The sequence below is a fragment of the Protomyctophum parallelum genome (genome assembly GCF_964188405.1).
Source record: "Protomyctophum parallelum genome assembly, chromosome: 12".
Taxonomy (NCBI): Eukaryota; Metazoa; Chordata; class Actinopteri; order Myctophiformes; family Myctophidae; genus Protomyctophum; species Protomyctophum parallelum.
Genome location: NC_139712.1, coordinates 30,622,011 through 30,641,366, shown reverse-complemented (window position 1 = coordinate 30,641,366; position 19,356 = coordinate 30,622,011). Strand labels below are relative to the sequence as shown.

At 42.6% G+C, this 19,356-nt stretch overlaps 1 protein-coding gene across 1 annotated transcript in view; it reads right to left on the bottom strand.

Moving 5' to 3' along the window:
• Positions 1-19,356, bottom strand: part of LOC310868083 (myosin-IIIa-like) — a gene marked incomplete at both ends in the record, with an annotated part of 38,924 nt that overhangs the window by 8,978 nt on the left and 10,590 nt on the right. The window contains 2 exons of the mRNA XM_083778339.1: positions 10,093-10,192; positions 10,723-10,827. Of these exons, the coding sequence (XP_083634465.1) occupies positions 10,093-10,192; positions 10,723-10,827 (205 nt within the window). The remainder of the gene's footprint in view (positions 1-10,092; positions 10,193-10,722; positions 10,828-19,356) is intronic.

Here is a 19,356-nt window from a genome sequence, read left to right as displayed (position 1 = left end):
AGTGCAATATTTGCCTCTGAGATGTAGTGGAGTAGAAGTAAAAGTATTGGAAATACGTAAAGTAAGTAAAGTACAAATACCTCAAAATTGTACTTACAGTACAGTACTTAAGTAAATGTAGTTAGTTACTTTACAGTTTACACCACTAGTGAGTAGTGACTGATAAGCTGATCAGGAATAGGCCCTCCTCTGATTTGTCTGCCTGGACCAGCTGCTCGGCAGGCTTCATTTGCATCATTTATAAAAAGCCTTCAGGGCTCGTATAAAGGTACATTATTATTGTTACACTATTCCTGACGTCTCAACAAAATGGAGGAAGATCTGTCAGACATGTCAGGCATGTGCATTTGTGCGCCCATTCATACCAACACATAGCGTATTAAGTTGTGTTGCAATGCACGTACGTACGCACACACACACACACACACACACACACACACACACTCCCCGCCAAACAACGTAGCCTGCGTTAACAAGAAATTCTTCAACACAAACATCAGTCGATGCACAAACTTGGGAATATCAACAAGTGCTTCAGGATACAGATCACGGATACAGGAAGCATCGTCTCCTCCATATGTGGCAACCAACAATTATCACAGACAGAATTTTGCCAATGCTTCTTGGGCACAACTGATTTATGGACATTACAGAGGCTTCCAAATATGAACACAAGAATGTACCCAAGCTGTATAATACCATATTAGCATCCTTATGCCTCTTCCAGACTGTAGTCAAATGTACATGCCACTTCCAAAATGGTCACTTCTCACCAGATGTTGTTGTTGATAAGGACAGTAGTCCTTATCAACAACAACATCTGGTGAATTAGCTGTGACTGACGCACGCACACACACACACACACACACACACACACACACACACACACACACACACACACACACACACACACACACACACACACACACACACACACACACACACACACACACACACACACACACACACACACACACACACACACACACACACACACAGCGCAGATGATGGATTGCTTTGAATTACTAATATTTATGTAACCTCAGGTGATTTGATTGGGCAGGTTAAAGCGAGTGCCATTTGAATTGAAACCCCAATGTCAGCAAGCTTTGAGCAATAATGGGGCACGACATTCATCCTCTGCCATGGGAACAGATATACTTGACAGACAGGTTAACGTAAAAAAGAATGCCACACTCACTTGATGTAGCCGCCTGGGAAGTATACAGGTATAGAAGAAGTCTTCTGCAAGATATTACTCATTAGCCAAGACATGAGGCCGATTATACACAGGCCTTCTAAATCAGTAGTTCTAACTGTCAAGATATATATTTTAATCAAAAGTTGCAGATGTACAGAAACGGATCGGCGCTTCTGGACAAGCACATAGGCATAACCAAACACCTCTGCGGTGGGCACAGCAGTCCCTCACGTCCTTGCCGAGTTTGAAATGGGTCGGTCTCATACGAGTATATGCACATGACATAACCATACGAGTATATGCACATGACATAACCATAATATGGTTACACTGCTATGCACATATATTACAGTAAATGTGCATAGCAGTCGAATATGTGGCTTTGGACAACTGGATCTCCATATGCCTATATAAATATATATGGGTTTGTTTGTTTATGGTTATGTCTGAGTCAGAGTGACGTGGCCGTGGTCTGCCCACCATTTAATTATAGTATATACAATTACAATACTTTTGAGCCAACTTTGTGCGTCTGTGATCCATAACTCTGCACTTTATATTTATTTATACTTCTTGCACGGTGCTGTATTTGTGTTCGTTTTATTTGTTATGTGTGTAAAAAGGAAAATGGAATGCACACACGCAAATGTCAAAGCAAATTCCTATGTGTTTTACACAATGGCAAATAAGGGTATCTGAATCTGAATCTGTGTGTACCAAATTTGAGATGATTTAATTGGCTGAGCATGGAATGTGATGTATGATGATATATGATGATGGAGGACAATGGATCAGCGTTAACGTCGCGTCCTCCGTCAGTACCCGGGCTCGCCCGGGGAAACTAATGATCCCAACAGCAGACTAAATTCTAAGAGACAACGCCTGAGAGCCAAGTCAAAGAATCCTAGTCACAGTCCTAAATCCGACAAATAGCCCCAAGAGCACCTCGCAGTAGGACCTGCCCTTCGAATACTACAACTAAACGTCGAAGGCCTCTCTGCAGCCAAGCGAAGCCTCATCGAAGTCCTCGCCTCCCAACACTATTGATGTTATCTGCCTCCAAGAGACTCACATTGGCACAGAGGAAGCCGGCCGCTACACCATCAATGGCTTTGACCTCCTGTGCTACACTCCACATGCCAAACATGGACGTGCCACCTATGTGCGGTCTGAAATAGTTGAAGCAAACCATGTGACAACTACACCTTTCTCAGACACCATAACCATTGGTGGCTTTCATATTGTCAATGTGTACAAGCCCCCAAGTGCCAACTGGGATCTGCAGGTCTTACCCACCCACCCCCACCCTGCCATCTATGTGGGGGACTTTAACAGCCACCATCCTGACTGGGGATACCCAGTAGTGGACGGTGATGGAGAGGCACTTTCAGACTGGGCATCTAGAAATGACCTTGCTCTGATACACGACCCCAAACAAAGAGGAACTTTCCACTCCGCCAGGTGGAAAAAGGACTACTCCCCTGACCTGTGCTGGGTCAGCTCTTTGAATGGAACGCCCTACCCTGCACAGATCCTCATTCTTGACGATTTCCCACGCAGTCAACACCGGCCCCTGCTTGCACACATTGGCGTACAACTCCCAGTCATAAACAGCCCAAGGAAGATGCGCTGGAACTTCCGCAAAGCCAACTGGAAAAAATACAGTGAAACCCTGGACCGGAGTGTCGTCACAATCCCACTCCACACCATCACTGTAGATGAAGCATATCACCGCTTCTGTAGTGCCATCTACAAAGCTGCCCACACAGCAATCCCTCGAGGCTACCGACCCCTCTACGTCCCATGTCTGGACGAAGAAAGCGCTGCCCTCCTACAGTCCTACAAAACATCAGGGGACCCTGAGATTGCAGACCATCTCATTGACTCGCTAACCACAGCCCGGCGAAATAAATGGGAGGAGACAGTAGCTGACCTGAACTTTACCCACTCTAGCAGGAAATGTTGGAGCCTCATCCGTCGCCTAGGAGCTGCACAGAAGCCCCCTAGCCAAAGCCGAGCATCTGTTACACCCAACCAAGTTGCATCCCACCTACTGTCTATTGCAAAGGCAACGCAAGACAAACACACCAGAAGAGCAGTTACAACTGAGCTAAAACATCAGAGAACACTTGAAGAGGAAAGAAACCCTGAGCCTTTTGTGGTTGCTGAACTGGAGAAAGTCCTGCAGGGCCTGAAAAGTGGAAAGGCAGCAGGATATGACAACATCTCTCCAGAGTTCATGATACATCTTGGCCCCCGAGCCCTAACCTGGCTGACACAACTCTACACCAGGATCGTACAGACAAACTTGATCCCAAAGAAATGGCGGACAGCTAAAGTAATTGCCATACCAAAACCTGGCAAGGACCACAAATTACCAGCAAGCTACCGCCCAATCTCCCTACTCAGCGTCCCCTTCAAAATCCTGGAACGCCTAATACTACAACGTATTTCTCCAAGAGTAGAGGACATTCTCTGTGTGGATCAGGCAGGTTTCCGCAAGAACCGCAGCATAGGAGAACAAGTACTGGCCCTAACCACCTTCATCGAAAATGGTTTCGAGAACAGACTAAAGACAGGTACTGTGTTTCTTGACCTCACAGCAGCCTATGATACTGTCTGGCACAAAGGCCTCATACTAAAGCTCACAAAGGTGCTCCCTGCTTGGGCAACAGCAACTATCCAAACTCTGCTGACCAACCGGAGGTTCAGAGTCCACCTCGGACAGAACACAAGTGCATGGAGAACACAGCAAAATGGACTCCCGCAAGGCTCAGTTCTAGCTCCAACCGTGTTCAACATCTACACAAATGACCTACCAACCACCAAATCCCGCAAATTCATCTATGCTGACGACATCTGTCTGGCATTTCAAGCACCAGACTTCGACCCACTGGAACAAGTGCTCACCGAAGACCTCGACAGAACTCTGTCCTTCAAGGAACACCTAAAAGGGACGGCAGCTAAGGTGAAGTCCAGAAACAATCTGCTCTGCAAACTTGCTGGTGCAAAATGGGGGGCGGCAGCCTCCACACTGCGCACCTCAGCACTGGCCCTGTCATACTCTGCAGCAGAATATTGTGCCCCTGTCTGGTCTAGGTCATCACACACACACCAAGTGGACACCCAGCTCATCGAGACGACCAATTTGGAGGAACCCCACATCAGCTGACTTCACCATCAAATCAGCTTGGAAAAGGGAATGGGAGTCCAATGAGGTCCCAAACAAACACCTGGTGTCAGACCCCAACCAACAGGTACCTGGTACCAGCCTCCCAAGGAGACAGTGGTCTACGCTCAATAGATTCAGGACTGGACATGGCCCCTGCTTGGCCAGCTTTCACAAATGGGGCAGTAGCCCAAGCCCACTGTGTGCGTGTGGTGAGGAGCAAACTATGAAGCACATCATAGAAGTTTGTCCTCTCCAAAGACTGGAAGGAGGATTAATTACCCTCCACACAGCAGACCAGGAGGCAACCGTTTGGCTTAGGACTTTGCATTCGCTAAATAAAAAATAAATGATGTACCGTATGACGATAAGAGCACCCCTTCACTACCCACTTCACACAAGTGTGATTTTTGTGGACTATGAATCCATGCATAACATTCTTTTATTGCCCTTCCCTACTGATAAAACCGTCTACAACTACTGATAAATAATTTCTTCAGCGGGATCTTGTGTAGCCTACTGTACAGAATATTGTTACAGTTATGCATGTGCAATTGTGCATCATGCATACTGTACGTATGCACCACTTTATGGAAATAATGTTATTATTCTACCATACTGGATATACTGCCTTCCGCAGATGGTGCCACAATCTGACAATCCATTACGTTTAAAATGCTCACATGCTAAATTGGTTCCTATTCACTTTTCTTAAGAGTGGAGGGAATGCATTATTTGCATCACGTGCACAGGTTGGTGAACCACTTTACATTTACATCCTCACAGCATCTGACGTCTCGCTTCCTTTCAGTACAGAGTGCAGAGGGTGGTTGCTATTCAGGCCCGGTCTCTCCATACTGATTTGTTGTCAGGGTATTCTTAAGCAAATAAGACACTCAACGCAAGCGCTGCCGTGCTCAGTGTTGCCAGATTCTGCGACAGAAATGAGCAACCAGGTGTATTGAAAAACAAGCCCACAAAGAAGCGACCACACAAGCACACCTGTCGGTATTTGAAAACAGCATGCATGATGGTGAAAATTGCAATATGTTTTTTTTTTTGTGGTTTGTGTTTGTGTGTGGGTGGGTGGGTGCCGGTGGGTGTGTGGATGGCTGGGTGGGTGGGTGCGTCTGAGCGCGAAAACAGCATGGTTGTTTTTCGCCACACACAAACACACACGCACATATTAACTGTATACTGTATATGGTGATTTCGGGTGTGCCAGTACAGTAGTACAGTGACAGTACAGTACAGTAGAGTAGAGTAGACTCTAAAGTGTTCCCTGGGACAAAAAAGGTTGGGGAACACTGGAGTAGACTGTAGAGGGTACAGTAGAGGGACCCCCACACGGTAACTCTGTCATTTCTCAACCGTTTCGGACGTGGGGCGGCTCGCCGGAATCGGGCCAGCATCCTGGGTGCGTTCCTGTGGGTCTGGCGCTTCCGCCCCTGCCCCACGGAGACCCCCACACGGAGTTGCACCACTCACTTCACTTCAATTTTTAAAGATTTTATCAAGACAAATCTGGCGATTCAGTCTTGCGATTCATTCAAATGTTCCTCACGAAATCTGAACCTCAATTCAGAGAACAATGCAGCTAAAGATCTCGCTTATAATGGGAGTGGACGGTGGGGGCTACACTGGGGACAGAACGGAACCGTACCACACATGGAGCAGAACGGAAGCAGCTAGGTGGCTGCACCGACAATTTGTCCGTCCTGCAGGGAGTTCCATATTTACAGTTTATTTCCTCTGAGGCGAGGCGAAATGCTGCGTAACCCCCGCGGACACGTGGAAAAATAGAGCACTTGCGTAAAAAAAGATATTCACGTGCGGACCTTATACACAACCTGCGCACCGCACACTCACTCGGTGTAGCCGGGTTCCATCGATTATAGTGGCAGTGCAACAAGTACTTTACTTTTGGTACATATTGATGCCAATACTTTTGTACTTTTACTCAAGCACATTTTGAATTCCGGACTTTTACTAACAGAGTATTTCTAGATTGCAGTTGGCTATTGATACTTTTACTTCATTAAAAAAAAACACTGAACTTGCCTATAATAAGCAGACATGGCAACGCTGCCAGTGCCACCGTTGCCTGTATGGACGCCCCAATAAGCCCAGATTATGCATACAGTCCGGAGAAAACTCATTATTGGATAATTTATGTTTAGAAGACTATTAGACTGCTGCCTCTTTTCATTACACAACATCAAATCTCCACTCAACATTTATTTTGTGTTGTGTTATTCCATTAAAGTGCAGGGCTTCTTTTAAATGTTTTTTTTTGTGGCTTTCGCCTTTATTTCATAATTTTAAGAGCATTTGACTTACCTATTAGCGGAGGAGCACAAAAGCACAGAGCTTTTTCCTCTTTTATTGACACAGCTGGGAGAACCTGATTGTTACTGTCAGGCAGAAACCTCTTTTGTTTTGTAAATTACTAATGGGGGTGGCAGTGGCTCAGCTAGGAGGTATAGAGCGCTGCAGTCCTGCCCTGCACTGCGAGGGCACCAGGAAATAATTTCCCATTCATTTTCCCCATATTTATTTATTTATTGTTATTGTATATCTATCTCCCTGCTCTTAAAGGAGAATTCCATACTAAAAGGCTTTCTTACTGTACCTTTCTTTGTAGTTGTTACGTCCCCATCAAAGAGGTCCAGGTGTTATTTTGTGCAAAAGCTCCTTATTGGCTATTTCCCCTACCATAAGCCCTAAATGAATTGCATTGAATTGAATGGGATGTATGGGGTGTTGTGCTAATTCGCTTATTTCCATTGCTCAAAATTATATATATTTTTGTATATATCCTCTCTTCATAATGTAAATAATAACCCAAGCGGCACACTTTACTACTTATTTCGATGGAAATAAGCGAATTAGCACAACACCCCATACATCCCATTCAATTCAATGCAATTCATTTAGGGCTTATGGTAGGGGAAATGGCCAATAAGGAGCTTTTGCACAAAATAACACCTGGACCTCTTTGATGGGGACATAACTACAAAGAAAGGTAAGAAAGCCTTTTAGTATGGAATTCTCCTTTAATAATGATGGTGTTTAATTGTGCCGCGCAGGGAGATTTTTTTTTAGCAGAGCCGAACGCCAAGATACAATATTATAACACTTGTATTCTCATTCTATAATAAATATTGATTTGTGAGTTATCTGACTGAACTGTAAATTTAGTCGACAAATCTTTTTAGATGACTAAAATGTTTTTCTGTCAACAAAATCAACTGTATATTCAGTCGGCTAGTCTAAGTCTTTTTGGATGGCAAAATTTTAAATCAGGCATAGTATGGAAAAAGGAAGGGAGGGGGTATAGTGAGGGGACACGTGCTCAGTGCAGTGGAACACACATGCATGGAGTCACGATGGATTCTCACGCTCCGCTAAGCAGCTGAGGAAGATGAAACCCCCGCAATGACTCATCATCATCACCAGTAGAGATGCTAAAGAGGCACATCCGACACGAGGTGGGGGGAAAGAATCATAATGCTAAGAAGGATGATGGAGGCCCTCTATCTTCATGCATATTCTAATTGACAGTGTTATCTCTGTTTATGAGTCACTTCTGGCTAATGTAGTGGAAAGGTATAGGGGTTTTCAAAGGGGAGTGTACTGTACTGTATGTACTGTACACTCACACTCTGATATTATGGATAGTTAGATATAGTAGCACACTGCCCGAGTCAGACATGGGTCCCGAATCGGGTCACAGACCCATTTTTTAAAGTAAAACGCCCATTTTTCTTTTGGGTCTCGAGCTAAAACGATTGATTGACTGATATATTGATTGATTGAATATTTTATTAACAGTTTGAAATAGTACGTGTGGTACGATTTTCCAATGATTGCTAAAAAGATAACATCAAAGACGGATTGCCTTGGAATTATTTTCTTTGCAAATCTGCAGTCTACACCTTTTTGGGAATTACGTACTTCTTTGAAACCCTTTTTTTGTCTATAGCCCTATACTGTATAGGGGCATGTTTCCATTGTGGTCCTGTTTATTCAATTCATCGAGACATTTAAAGCTATAAGAAATACACAACAATAAACAAGACATCGTCGACACTCGACTGCAGTAGCACATACAGTAGGTGTGTGTGTCTGCATGGCAGAGTGTGTAAGAATGTGGGCATGATCGGATTATTTAGGAGAAAACAAATTGCCTACTGTACTGCAGGTTTATATAACTCTGTGTGTATTGTGTGCGTGCGCATGTTATCATGCCCAAGCATGTCAGTATAGCTTACAGTAGATCCATCCTCCTCCACATAACTAATCCGTCTACTGTCACAAAAGCGTTGAGGATCTCTTTCATGTGGCCCTCCTCCTGGCTCTCTAGCTGGGAACAGTTGTGAGTCAGAGCATGCAGCATGCTATAGTAACAACTAGGGGTGGGACGATATGGGTACCTCACGATACAATATCTGTGGCGATATTATTCCCTCGGTAACGATAATATCATGATATTCCATATATTGCGATATTCAATATATTGCGATTTCATCAAGGACATACTGTATCACGATATCTGTACTGAAACTGCACTCACAAAGGTCACCAACGATATCTTCCTGTCTGCTGACTCTGGTCACCTCCCCATCCTCATCCTCCTCGACCTCAGCACGCTACGAGCTTGTAGGTCTGCTATTTTTGAAAAATCGAAGAACGACTGACATAGAAACATAGCTTTTTCAGAAAACTGTCAGTATGTAGAAGACATTTTTAGAATCTGATCTCAGGTCAAAATGAGTTTTAAAAGAGTTGAGTTGGGTATGACTGATTGATTGATTGATTGATTGATTGAAATATGTATTAACAGTACATTTTAAGCACAAACTCAATACAAAGACTGTCAACTGTGAGTGGACGACCCAATTAAGCATGACTGTATACTGTCCAATGAGAGGGCAAAGCACTCACGTTTTCAACCATTTATGACGTCAGAGGTTACTCCAGTCATACAATAAACTGACAATAACAATAGTGTGGTTGCGCTGTGGCAATAACCACACTAATAAAGCTGAGAAAACCATGCCCCGGCCACCGAGAGGAAACACTGAAGCGGAATGGACATGGTGGCGGAAAGTAGGTACTACTACCAGTGCCTTCTTGTGCGGCACTGGGCCATTACACATGAATACGCGAGCCAATACACAACAGTCGTTCCTGACGTTCACGTTTGGTCCAAAATGCACCCAGAATGCACTCTGTTCCAACCCGGAAGAACGGGTGAAAACGCCTCATGCACTGCGTGAGCAACTTCATGCAAGTGGATGGGAGGAGGAATAGGTCTCTATCAATTCTAACTCTAGAGAAAACGGGTGAAGTCGTCTTTTAAAACACGGAGATAAGAGGTCTCAGCCCGACAGCAGCGATATGAGCAATTCTCCATAGCTTGTTGTAGTGTGTCACAATCTGTCCAATCACCACGGTTTGTCTTGTTGTGTGTCACAATCTGACCAATCACTCGGTTTGCCGGTCTTATCGTCTGGAGACTCTGCTTCACTGTAACACTGATATGTCTGGACTGTATACTGGCTCCAAAGACTGGAGGTCAGCATGTACTACATATGTCAGGTTCACGCACACACACGCGCACACACACACACACACACACACACACACACACACACACACACACACACACACACACACACACACACACACACACACACACACACACACACACACATACCAAAGTCCACCATTTTGATGCCTCCTTGCGTGGTGAGCAGGATGTTGTTGCCCTTGACATCACGGTGGATGGTCTGGTTGATGTGCAGGTGTTTGAGGCCCTGAGAAGCGATTTACAATTTACAATTTAGACATTTAGCAGGAACCCCGTTTGGTGTTTTAAGCATTATGTCATGCTTTAGCTGTTGAAGAATAGCAGATCTACAAGTTCATAGCGCAGCACTCGAAGGTCTACTATTTTTGAAAAATCGTGAAAATGCGGCACAAATATATATTCTTTCAGAGCGTACATTTTAACTCAAGTCTTTGCTTCTGAGGGGTTCCTGGAACAACATATTTTCAGATGGGAGTCGGCGTCCTTGACATGAAATATTGAGCACCACTGATAAAGAAACACAGGTATTTCAGAAAAAACTGTCAGCATTTAGAAGATTTTTTTTTAATTTCGACGTCAGGTCAATAAATGGGTTAAACCGTCATGAATCATGAATCATATTGTAAGCAAAGAACCCAGTGGATTATCTGTATAATGAAACTATGCGTATACCATGCTATGTCTACATAAAATACTATCCAAGTTACATAAGTTGATCACGGCACTCCATCTTTAACAGCTGCCACACGCACTTACCATCAGTGCTTCGTGCAAGATGTAGGCGATAACGGCCTCCTCCATTCGGTCCCCTCTCTTCAGCATGCCTTTGGCCAGTTCCGTCACGGAGCCACCGTTGCAGAGCTACGATAGAAGCGGCACACAAAAGGAAAAGAAAATGGCTTTTTATCATGCTCAAAATGAGTCAGCACATTTTTAACAATGGGTTTAAGTTAAATCTGCAGCATCTACAGTAAAGGTACCGTATGCATAATTTTCAGTCTGAGATATTATGGCAATGGCTGAAATCTTTTCTGATCCCAAGATTTCACAGTGTGGGCAAGAGATGGAGCGGTTCTCTTTCTCATGGGGCAGATTAGTAATAGTAATAATAGGGGAAAGAAAGTAAGAAAGTACTCACTGTTCTGCCTGATTTGCTGCTGTATTCATGCTCTTTGATAATGTTTTATTGTCTAAACCCTAGAACACTAAACACGGGCAATTCTCACCCAGACAACTATATTTTTGTAATTTTCATTTTTAATGTTGCTGATTTCTGAGGTGGGTGGGTCTTTCACTACCTTCATGATGCTCAGTGACGTCATAGAAGGTAGGTTTGTTTTCCTGCCCATATCCCTGTTTTTATTCTACAGGCACGTGTTCGGGTGAATTTCACCCGTGTTTAGTGACACTGCAATCCTGCAAGTTTGTTTATTTACCTGATTGCTCAGTTAACTTTCTGAGTTAGAAAACTGCGCGAATAAGTACAGTAAGCTAGTTCATTGCAGAGGGGCGGGCTGGCAGGGGCATCTTTGTAATAATGTCTCAAATGTCCACACAGTGATTATAATCAAAATAGTAAAGTTTACTGAAAAGCTTCGGCAACAACACAGCAGCATGTACATATAGGCCGTATTGTGAGGTCCCTTTTCGTTCAGGTCCGTTCCCACGGAAGGGGGACTACACAATTTTTTCTCCATAAAAGAGATTTATAGGTAGACAGTCTAAATAAAAAAGTTCTACTCGTCCGACGCTGCAGTTATTTTATAATCCGCGATCTAAAACGGGACTATTTCTTACAAGGCGTAATAATATGTGCAAGGGGAGTGGTGTGGTTTTGGTCACGTGGACCAATCGCGTAGCCGCTTTATTCCCTTGAGTATGCGCGTAACGTCTTCGTATGCGGAAGAACTTTTTGTTGTCCATAGCAACCTAGCAACTCACTGTTGCGACGCTGTTTTCATTCTCTAAACTGGGAAAATGGGAAAGAGCCATTGTGCGATTGACTGTACAAACAGATTAAAAAAGAACTCGGAGCTATCCTTTTACAGACTGCCGAAATGTAAAGGAAAAAGAAGTAAATGGATCGCTGCACTTCGCCGATGTAGTCATGTTTCAGGGCTACATGGATTTGCGGGTGCCACTTTCACTTTCTGTCAGGTATGTTGCTTTTTTTGTAAAACCATACGTTCAATGTAAAAGGGCCTTTTCACACAATGTCCCGTTTTAAACGAACCTAACGGAGTTCTCTTCTTGTGGACCAAGAAGTGGATTAACATAGTCCGTTCCCCTGAAAGAGATCTGGTCAGGAGTAATTACTCATCAACATGTTACGTGAGTCCGTGGAAAGACTTTAATGTTAATGTTCTTATTGATCAACACACCCTGCAGTTACTGAATGTTAAGTCTCCATGGTTTCCCTCAGAATATCGTATGACACTGATTTATATGACACATTAAGAGTCCACTGATAACCACTACAGTGGTTTAATATCAAACTTTTTTTGTTTTGTTTTTTTTTGGACCCACATAACGTTTGATTGTTATTGCACAAATGGACTTACTCTGAGAGTGTACGAATGGAACCAAATGGACCCATAGTGTCAGAGTTACAGACCTGCATGTGTCCATTTGTACACTCAGGCTGTAAGGGTCCATTTGGTTCCATCTCTCAGAGTTACAGACCTGTAAGGTCCATTTGGTTCCTAAGAAGGGTCCATTTGGGGTCCAATGGGGTCCATTGGTTCCATTTGTACACAGTTACAGACATGCAGGCTAATCCTCTCTCACTCTAATGCCAGACTGGCATTAGAGTGAGACACTGGCATTGCCAGTGTGTGCCAGTGGTCACCCTTGGCACCCGTGGTTAAAGCTGCCTACCCCTGCTCTACACCAACAATGTTGTGAGCTTGTAGATCTGCTATTTTCTGCAAATGTTCCCTCCAGAATAGGGATGCTATTGTTCCAGTGGTTAATGTAAAAAAATAATCTCACAATGATTTGGCAGCCCCGTCCCGGATGAGTTTGTTTTGAGGCTGATGTCTGAAACACCCCATATATGTAAACAAATTAATATCATATTTCTAGTAAATGTTTTTGTTGTTTTTGTTATTTAAGGGGAAAAGAGTGATGATCCTCTACATCCTGACTACGTGCCAAGGTTATTTGGTTTCACCTCCATCACTGATCGAAGTACAGCAGAGGTACAGACTGTTGTTGAAGTCCCAGGCATTGGGGTCCAGACAGAGGAAACACAAAATGACATTGCCTCATTACATGAACAGATTAAATCTTTAAATGCTGAATGTCAATCACTTAGGGATAAAGTCAACAAATTAGAAAGTGAGTTGAAACATCGTACTCTTGATCCTTCAGAATTTGATGACAGCAAAATGAAATTCTTCACAGGACTTTCATGTTGTTGTTCAATTTTGTGTCACCAAGTTTACCACCTCCTGCAAAACAGTCACTTAGTGATACTCAGAGACTTCTGCTTACACTGAGGAAGCTGCGCCTCAATCTGTCTGAGGAACTTTTAGGTTACCTCTTTGGCATTCTTTGAGTCAACTGAGGTAAGCCAAGCAGGTTCATCTTGGCAGCAGTTTTAACCTTGACCAGTCAACTTTCAACACACTGAGCAAATATGTGTGCTACCTGTATGGCCAATCATCTGCCAAAAACGTGAATGATGCAAGGTACAAATCATTCTGTACGGCATCATCAGCTTTGCCAGAACTGTCCATTCCCCCAACAAGTGATGCTCTCCACCAACATTGCAAAAGGGAAAACTACCAAGCAGCAGTGATGAGACGTTCTCTGACTAGTAGGATGTGTGCTCCTTCACCCATTGGCAGTGGATGGGGCATGGAGGATGGGGAGTTAACAGTAACATGGATGACTAGAAATCCTGCCCCTGATAGTGTGTTGCAGGTAGTCCACTGTAATTGTAAAAAAAAAAGCAAATGTGAGACTGAAAGATGTTCATGTATGTCTGCAAAACTGTCTTGCACTGATTTATGTCACTGCCAGGACTGTGAAAATGTGTCAAAAGAAACAGAAGAAAGAGGTACATGGGATGATGACTGATGAAAGTGATAGGGATGAGTAACCCAACATGTTACCATGTAGGCCTACTACTTGTTTTGTTCAAGAATTATTAAGATGTTAAAGAATTGCCACACTACCTACATCCATTTAAATGCAATGCATAAATGCAAACAGCACAGCCAACAGAAGGTTTTATTGTGAGGCATTTGTATGCTATTTTGTATTTTCATATATTTCCTTGGCAGGGGGGGGGGGGGGGTGTACAAATGACAGATGCTGTGACACTTTGCGGTACTTGTAAATAAATAAATGTTTCATACAATTATGTTGTAATCATTCTGACCTCTAGTACCTAATTTTTAGTCTTGTGCATTTTTTGCATTATTGCAATTTAGGGGGCGTGGTAACATTTGGATAGATTTTCTGCCATTTTGGTCCAAGGTGCCCTGATTTTCTTTTCTACCTTTCATTACACAGTAGGTTGAAACAGGTATGAAACATAAGCTCTTGGCACAATTTACTGTGTAGGTTTCATTGTACTGTGTGGCAAACACTTAAGTTGAAGCATATTCTTTAAGAAATATGCTACATTACATGATCTAAATTCACATATGAGTAAACTAAAGGCACCAATACTTGTTTCAGATGTTAAGTATATGCATTTGACATTTGAGAAAGATTTTGTGTTGCCAAAAACACATTTTACAAGCAAAAACAGCAGCACAAGATTTTCGTTTTTTGGTTATACACTGTTTATACATTTATGGCTTTAAAAAAAAAACAGCAGGATATTATGAGTAGAACTTTTAACCCAAAGTCTAGAAGGGTATTATCTATGAAAAAATGCATTGAATGCGTAGTTCGCTTGACATGGGAACGAAACTCATTTTCTAAGCACTTTTTCATGGGTCCCAACACGGCCTAATAAGAGTCACAACAACTCACGTTAGTCACCCAGAGACGACCTTTTTTACGGCAGATTCGTAACCATAGTGATGCCGGTCTCTTAAAGTAGGGGTTCTCAACCTGTGGGTCGGGACCCCCTGGGGGGGTCGAAAAAAAACATTTTCTTTTCCAGTTTTTTTCTTTCCACTGGACCATTCCTACTGTACATGTCCCAGGAATGGGTGAACCATTCGAAAGAATCCTAAAAAGATGTGTACAAAACTGTATATACTGTACAGTACATACAAGGGAATAGGATGCTACAGAAAATGGACAGGGTCAGGTTTCATAATTCAACACGGTGCATATGTTATGTGGGTGGAAGTGATGTTGTACAGCAGTGGTAATAATAATAATAATTAGATAAGACGTTTTCCCGGGACTCAAACTAGTGAAAAGAACAGATCTACAGGCTCACAAGCGACCTTTGTATAGGTTTCTTGAGGTAGCCTATGTCATGGATGTATTATTTGGCTGTTGTGTATATTTGACATGTACGATGTAGCATTGAAGTGTAATTTTGTTTCTGCCTCATGGCCAGTTCCCACTTGCAAAAGAGACTCAGGTGCTATTTACACGAGGATGGTGTTCATAAAAAACGGCAAAATAAAGTACCGTTTAGCGCTGTCATTTAGACGAGAACGGTGTTCTCAGGAGGTGAAAACGCATCGAAGTGAAACCGCCTTCCAGAGTGGAAATCATTCAGAACACCGTTTCCTATGGTCTCCATATAAACAGGCAAAACGGTGAATCCGCAAAACTTATGACATCATGGCTCATGTTGGCTCACAGCGCATATGTTTATTACATTGATGCAGAGCCATATCATTATGATATAATGGAGTTCCTGAACAAGCCTCCCTCCTCGCCTACAAACTACAAAGTGCTGCTCATCAGCGATGTTGAATGTAAAACCATGATGTAAATAAAAAGCCTTGTGATAGACGGCAGCCGCGGCAGCAGCGTTTATGTAGCCTAATGTATTATAAAATATATACCATCCCGTGGCGCGCCCAGAGCCGTGTTGCGCAGGTGACCTGTCTATTTGGCAGCCCGTTATCGCCACCTAGCGACAGTATAGCATAATAGCACATCATATCATAACGTGTGCGTTCTCGTGTAAAGGGTAAGAAAAAATGAGAACGCAACGGGACTTTGACGTGTTATATGGAGATGGTCCCCGTCTAAAAGAGGCCTTAGTTGACTAAAACTGTGGCAAACATTTTGTCAATGTACTCAAACTAATTAGACCACTTCGGCAATAGAAAGCCACTTGAAGAGTGGAGATCTTTAAAGATAGACAACTTGCAAAGATGGGAAATATGGAAGGTGTGCCATTCTGCGCTGTGATTGGCTGACCATCGCATAACGGGTGTGCCGAGTTCGGAACTCAGAATTAAATAACAGCCGGCCAGGTCCATTCAGTTCTCTGTACCTTTTTTGAGTGGCGCTATCCCCTCCCATGTCTAGTATGTATGTTCACAATCTTTGTCCTACACAAACATTAAATTCCCATTGACAATTAATTGACCATGTTACGTAAGTGTCTGATGATGTCATAGTGCAGGGGTTCTCAACGTTTTTGGCTGGGGACCCCCGGAAATGCTTTGACCATGTATTGCGACCCCCGCCCCGCCCCCCTCCACCACCACTAATACAAAATGACTGCAAAAATAACCTTAATAATAGAGAAAATACATCATAAATAAATACTGAAACCAGATATAATCATTAAGGAAAGTTCTCTCAGTTGTATCTACTGTATCTATCTTTCCATCTGCCTATCAACATCCATCACAAACCCACAGCAGCGTAGCAGGATGGATAGGGTAGGATGTAGCCTAGCTTGACTGGAAGCTTAATGGTGGTTGAGCAGCTCTCAGACAGACAGACAGACAGACAGACAGACAGACAGACAGACATCAGTCTCACATCACCGTCGGGATCAGCTGTCATCATTAGCTTACACACAGATCCATATTAATGAGAGAGCTCCTTTTTTTTGCCCTATAGCATAATAGCCGAGCAAAACGTTAGCCCTAGCTATCTTAGTGTTGCTTTCGACAGCACATTTTTATTTTGTTTTAGTCATAGTCTTTGGAATCAAATTAATTTAGTTTTAGTAATATCTTAGTCATCTGAAATGTTTTTGTTTTAGTCTAGTTTTAGTCGACAAAATATCATAAGATTTTGCTTGACTATAATTGTAATGTCGTAAGATGGCAGAACAACTGAGAGCAATCTCTTTTAGTTCTACTGGATTTCTTCTCCACTTTCTTCCCTAACATTTTAGTCTAGTTTTTGAGGGGCGCTAGCCCCTCCTATGCACAGCTTTGTGTGTATGTCAGTTTGTAGCACGGAATGTGATTTATTTACTGTTGTTTTTGGCAGCAAATTTTGATTTTAGTTTTAGTCCTAGGGCTCTAATTCTGTCGCAGCCTTTAACCACAGCGCGGCCCGCAATTCAAATTGATGAAGCAGGGGGTCCCTATACTTCATCTCTCTCAGCTCAGGGGTCATTGACCTGAAAAACATTCAAAGACCAACATCTATATCTCTAAGTACTTTATTGATGACTCATCACATTTGATGGCATCGCACTCCTAAAAATACTTAAATCATTCTATTACAAGGACTAATGGAAGATAAGCTAGATGTATCTACCGTCAACCGTTGAGTTTAAATTCATACTGTGTGGTTCACTAAGAACTAATCCCTGCAAAAAGATTATAAATATTATTTATAGAGCTGGGACTCGATTAAAAAAATTAATCGTAATTAATCGCAGGCTCTGCGATTAATTAATCTAGATTAATCGCATTTTAATCGCATATCATTATTTGACCCGAGAACAGTGAGAAAGCAATTTTTTCAAATGGATTTTGGTATTATGACTTTATGAGTGAAGGAATGAATAGTGAATACATAAACTTCAGCAACAAAACATTGTTTATTTTTTATCAGGTGGTACTTAACCAAAACCAACAGATCAGTGCCATTTTTGCCATAAAGTGCAGCTTTTTTTTGTTGAATATACAGTCTAGACCATATCAATTCAAGGACCTGTAAACTCACAAGTAAAACAAATGTATACTATTTCAAGTACATTCCAGAACCCTGACCATTAGAAAACAAAACATCTGTTTCTTCAGAGGACAAACAGCCATAACAACATACAAATAAAATAGACCCTATTTCAATCCAACTCTCCCATAACCTTGGAAAAATATGAAACAGTTAACTGTTCAAGTTCAAGCTTTTTGTCATAAAGCTGCTGGATTCTTTTTGAGATTGTCTTTCTGCATGGCAGCACATATGTTGTGTCAGACGAAGCTATCTGTAGCACTTTTTGCAGCCCCATATCTTCGACCACCGCAAGTGGTCTACAGTTGACTGCAACCCAGTAAGCCAGGGAGTTTGTTATTTTGTCAGACGTGGACTTAGTCATCTTGCCTCTGAAACCAGGCATCAGGTCGAGTGTAGGTTGCGACGTTGAAGAAGACGGAGTAACGTGAACTTCCACGCTAGCTGCAACATGTTTGGCATTGATGTGATATGTGAGGGACGATGTGCTGCGGTGATAGGCAAATTCTTTGTCGCATAATGTGCATACAACTGCATTTTTGTCCACGCTTCCATCGGCTCGCTTTTTAAATCTAAATGTCCCACTAAATTTCCCAAGCTGCGCATTCTTATTTGCGTCGGCACTCATGCTAATTGCTAACGTGTGCTGTTCCAGTTTGTTGTTGTTATCGTCTAGTACTAGCGGAAGTGAATGCTCACTGCTCAGACAGCAATGCTGCTGGGTGCGTCAGCATCTTAGGTAAGTGAAAACGCGCGCCCAGTGAGAAACGTTCCGGTTCGGCGGTGAAAACAAAATATGCGATTAAAATATGCGATTAAAATGCGTTAATTTTTTTAACGCGTTAATTTTTCTGTAGTTAATTAATCGTAATTAATTGCAATTAGTCCCGGCCCTAATTATTTATGCTACAGTGTTTTGACAGCACATTTTTAGTGAGTCTTTTGAATACGATTTCATTTAGTTTCAGTCATATTTTAGTAATCTGAAATGTCTCCGGTTTAGTCGACTGAAAATCATAATATTTTAGTCGACTATAAATCTACACTAGTTGATTGTATATATCATAGTCAGTGAAACTTTTATTTTGGCAGGCCTTGATGGCGTCATACTCGTAATGCCTGATTTTACACTTGATTCCATGCTGGAAATAGCCGATCTACAAGCTCACAACACACTGTGCTGTGAGTGAATCGTTGTGAGCTTGTAGATCGGATATTTTCAGAGCGCAACACCCGAGCGCAACCAAGCATAAAATGACTTAGTTCTACTAGATCTCTTCTCCACTAGTCCCTCTCGAACATGTCTTTCTAATTTTC